The 4,562-nt window shown below is 39.4% G+C and overlaps 1 protein-coding gene across 8 annotated transcripts in view; it reads left to right on the top strand.

Moving 5' to 3' along the window:
- The window catches only part of DNAH12 (dynein, axonemal, heavy chain 12), a 192,246-nt gene that overhangs the window by 167,133 nt on the left and 20,551 nt on the right, over window positions 1–4,562 (top strand). For 6 of the 8 annotated variants that reach the window (XM_010851635.1, XM_010851634.1, XM_010851636.1 and 3 more), the window contains 3 exons: window positions 1,912–2,070; window positions 2,239–2,383; window positions 4,179–4,329. In XM_010851635.1, coding sequence (XP_010849937.1) covers window positions 1,912–2,070; window positions 2,239–2,383; window positions 4,179–4,329 — 455 coding nt within the window. Of the gene's footprint in view, window positions 1–1,911; window positions 2,071–2,238; window positions 2,384–4,178; window positions 4,330–4,562 lie in introns of those variants that run through there. The other 2 variants (XM_010851640.1, XM_010851642.1) reach the window with 2 other exon arrangements.

A 4,562-nucleotide genomic window follows, 5' to 3' on the forward strand; every position in this document is an offset into this window, starting at 1 on the left:
AACACCACACTTCAAAGCATCAGTTCTTCGGCGCTCAGCCTTCTTCACAGTCAACTCTCACATCCATACATGACCACAGGAAAAACCATAGCCTTGACTAGATGAACCTTTGTTGGCAAAGTAATGTCTCTGCTTTTGAATATGCTATCTAGGTTGGTCATAACTTTCCTTCCAAGGAGTAAGCATCTTTTAATTTCACGGCTGCAGTCACCATCTGGTAATGGATACTTTCAGGTTTTATAAACCTGAGAAAAATTCAGTGAATTTTTCTTTCAGATTTTAATATTTTTTTTTCTTTAATAGAAAATTATTTAATTAGTATACATGTGTTCCCCATCCTGAACCCTCCTTCCTCCTCCCTCCCCACACCATCCCTCTGGGTCGTCCCAGTGCACCAGCCCCAAGCATCCAGCATCGTGCATTGAACCTGGACTGGCATCTCGTTTCATACATGACGTTTCACATGTTTCAATGCCATTCTCCCAAATCTTCCCACCCTCTCCCTCTCCCACAGAGTCCATAAGACTGTTCTATACATCAGTGTCTCTTTTGCTGTCTCGTATACAGGGTTATCGTGATTTTAATATTTTATCTCTGGAACTTTCATTGATTATTTTCTTTATATTGCCCAATTCTGTCTTCATTATGTTCATGTTTCACTTTCACTCCTTCAGCGTATTTATAATAGCTCTTTTAACATTCTCGTTGGCTTGTTATATCATCTCTACCACTTCTATGTCTGTATCTACATACTGATTTTTCTCCTGGTTATGGATGCTGTGAAGTTTACTTTGGTAAATGCTGGGTTTTATTATTATTATTTTATTATTAATATTTCTTTAAGAGCTCTAGATTTTATTCTGCTCTAGACTTTACTTTGCATGTGTTTAAATTATACTGAATCATTTGACCTTTTCAGGCCCTTTTCTTTTTACACTTTCTTACAGCAGTTTTAGAATAGACTTTATTCTACAGCTAGGTTAGCTCTACTAAAGTATAATCCCTCCAGTGTCACCACTGAACTGTCCTGGTGTTCAATCAAGATTGAAGTCTAGTTGGCAATAACTCATATCTTAAGTCCTGTGTGAGTTTCGATAGCTACTTAGTTTACAGCTCCCCAGATATTCTTTGCCTGGGTTCATAGAGTTTTACCATCCACATACATAACTTGGAATTTAATAAAAGAATCAAGAGGATATGTATGCAGATTTCTGGAGCTCCTTTTCCATGAATCTCCCTCCCTCTGGTACTGCTGCTGCTATGCTAAGTCACTTCAGTCGTGTCCGACTCTGTGCGACCCCACAGATGGCAGCTCACCAGGCTCCCCCATCCCTGGGATTCTCCAGGCAAGAACACTGGAGTGCGTTGCCATTTCCTTCTCTAATGCATGAAAGTGAAAAATGAAAGTGAAGTCGCTCAGTCGTGTCCGACTCTTAGCGACCCCATGGACTGCAGCCTACCAGGCTCCTCTGCCCATGGGACTTTCCAGGCAAGGGTACTGAAGTGGGGTGCCATTGCCTTCTCCCACCTCTAGTACTCTGCCCACAAATTCCAGTCACCTCAGCCTTCCTTAACTCTGACCTCTTTCTCTTCAACTCCACAATACTCCTAGTTTCTGATTTTGATTTCCCCCTCCCCTGTTTTATAGTCTGAAAGGTGCCTCCAGGCAGATAGCTGAGGCAATCATAGGGATCACCTTGTCTCCCTTTTTTTTCAGGTACCACAGTCCTTCATTGGCTATTACAATTTCTAAAAATAATTGTTTCTTTGATTTTTTTTTTTCTGTTTTTTCTAGTTGTTAATAGCAGTAATATAAGTCCATTCTGATTGTTTTATCCATGCTATAGAAGCAGAAATTGACTTCATTTAATGTTAAAACAATTTACAACAGTCCTTATTTTGGGAACACAGGGCAAAGAAAGAGATTGAATACCAAGAACTGATGTTTCTTTTAACTGGAGGAGTAAGTCTTAAGAGTGCTGAGAAAAATCCTGATCCAACTTGGCTGCAGGATAAAAGCTGGGAGGAAATTTGTCGTGCAAGCGAATTTCCTGCCTTCAGAGGACTCAGGTACTTGTTTAAACATGATGACTTAGCACTGAATGGTGATGGGTAAATCTGTAATCTAGTGATCTTTAAAAAACAGTTATAAAACTGTCTTGATTCATCTCCTCATTCAATGATCTCTTTCAGTTTTTCTCAGTGAAAGGATAATTGTTAAGCTTTTCTTTCCGTTAGGGATCATTTTTATGACAATGTATCTGAATGGCGGGAGATCTATGACAGTAAGGAGCCACACAATGCTAAATTTCCAGCACCAATGGATACAAGGCTAAATGAACTACAGAAAATAATCATTCTTCGGTGCTTAAGACCTGATAAGGTAAAAAACAGATGGGTTCTATTTGGAACCCAGATAATCTGCCATTTATAAAACACTAGGTTTAAAGTTACTATTATTTGGTACTTTAACCTTCATTTCAGATGCTCAGATGGGTTCACTGAGGTCCTTGGATCTGTAAATTTATAGTTTTCTTCAACTCGAGAAAAACTTTGGCTATTATTTCTTCAAATATTTTATGCCCATGATTTCAATTAAATATACATTACACTGCTTGATGAGGAGGGCATGGCAACCCACTCCACTATTCTTGCCTGGAGAATCCCCATGGACAGAGGAGCCTGGGGGCCTACAGTCCATAGGGTCATACAGAGGCTGACATGAGAAGTAACTTAGCATGCATACTACTTGATATTATACCACAGTTGTCTGATATTCTGTTAATTACTTTAAAATTTTTTGTATCACTTTGCCTCAGTTGGACAGTTTCTATTGTTGTCTTTAAATGTGGTGATTTCTTCTTTTGTAGTGTCGAATCTGCTATTGTTGTTCATTCGCTAAGTCGTGTCCGACCCTTCGAGACCCTGTGAACTGCAGCACACCAGGCTTCCCTGTCCTTCACTGTCTCCCTGAGTTTGCTCAAACTCATGTCCATTGAGTCAGTGATGCCATCCAACCATCTCATCCTTTGTCTGCCGCAAAGTAGACAGGCTCTAAATGGCTAAAAATCTGCTTATTTAGGCTATGTTTAAAACAGTTGAATATGTAATATTTTGAATTTAGTGCCAATGGACTTTTGAGCTAACAGGTTTTAGCCTACTGTGAAAAATAAACAATCTAGGGATGAGTACACAGAGGCTATTGATGTCCCATTTATTTAACCATCTGATAAGGATGGCTCAGATGGTAAAGAATCTTTCCTGCAGTGTGGGAGTGCTAGGTTAGGAAGATCCCCTGGAGTTAGGAAGATCCCTTGGAGAAGGGAATGGCTACCCACTCTAGTATTCTTGCCTGAAGAATCCCATGGACAGAGGAGCCTGACAGGTTAACAATCTGTGGGGTTGCAAAGAGTCAGACACAACTCAGCAACTAATTATAATCTGTATTTTTCTTATTTTTAAGTATTAGGGTATAGACTAAGCTTCTGTAACAAAGAGACCTAAAATACAGTAGCTTAAATGAAATAGAAGTTAATCTCCATCTTTCCTAAGAGCCCTGAGCAAATGCTTGAAAGCTGGCAGGGTACAGAGATTCTTAAGATCATCCAGGGACTCAAGTTTCTTTTCTCATGCTAGAGAAGTCTCCTGAAGTTTGGTCCTTGTCAGTGAGACTGAAGCTAGCTCATAAACACCACTTCTGTTGAACAGGAGAAGAGAGTGTTGAAAGCAAACAGTTTCCTTATAAAAATAGAATCTGGAAGCTCCATATATAATTTCTATTTGTATTTCTCTGACCAAAACTTGGCCACATCTTGCTGCATGAAAGGCTGGGAAAACTTGGGGTTCTGTTACCAATAGGAGACACAGAATGGGACAGTTTGCAGTCTCTGCTATACTGAATAAGATTGAACATCCTTTCACATGTTTAAGATCCATTTCTATTTCATTTTCTATAAACTGTTTATCTTCTTTGCCCATTTTCTCTTGGATTGTTAGTCTTGTCCATTACTTTATAGGTACTTTTTGTATATTAGGAAAACTAGTACTTTGCCTATCATATACTGCATGTTTTTCTTGTCCATTAGACTCAGAGTTTGCTCTTTGTCAGTTTTCAGGAAAAAAGTTGTTTTGTGAAGTAAAAATTACTCTAAAGATTGTATTTTTTCTCTCTTCAACAGATAACTCCAGCTATAACTAATTATGTAACTGACAAACTAGGGAAAAAGTTTGTAGAGCCTCCACCATTTGATTTGACAAAGAGTTATTTGGATTCAAATTGCACCATTCCCTTAATTTTTGTGTTGTCTCCAGGAGCAGATCCCATGGCCAGTAAGCATATACCATCAACTTTTGTTGTTGTTTAGTCACTAAGTTGTGTTCGAACCTTTTGTGACCCAATGTACTGTAGCCTGCCAGGCTCCTCTGTCCATGGAATTTTTCCAGGAAAGAATACTGGAGTGGATTGCAAGTTCCTTCTCCAGGGGATCTTCTGACCCAGGGATCAAACCTTTGTCTCCTGTGTTGGCAGGCGGACTCTTTGTACCTGAGCCACCAGGGAAGCC

Source organism: Bison bison, unplaced genomic scaffold (assembly GCF_000754665.1).
Source record: "Bison bison bison isolate TAMUID 2011002044 unplaced genomic scaffold, Bison_UMD1.0 scf7180017864304, whole genome shotgun sequence".
Lineage (NCBI taxonomy): Eukaryota > Metazoa > Chordata > Mammalia > Artiodactyla > Bovidae > Bison > Bison bison.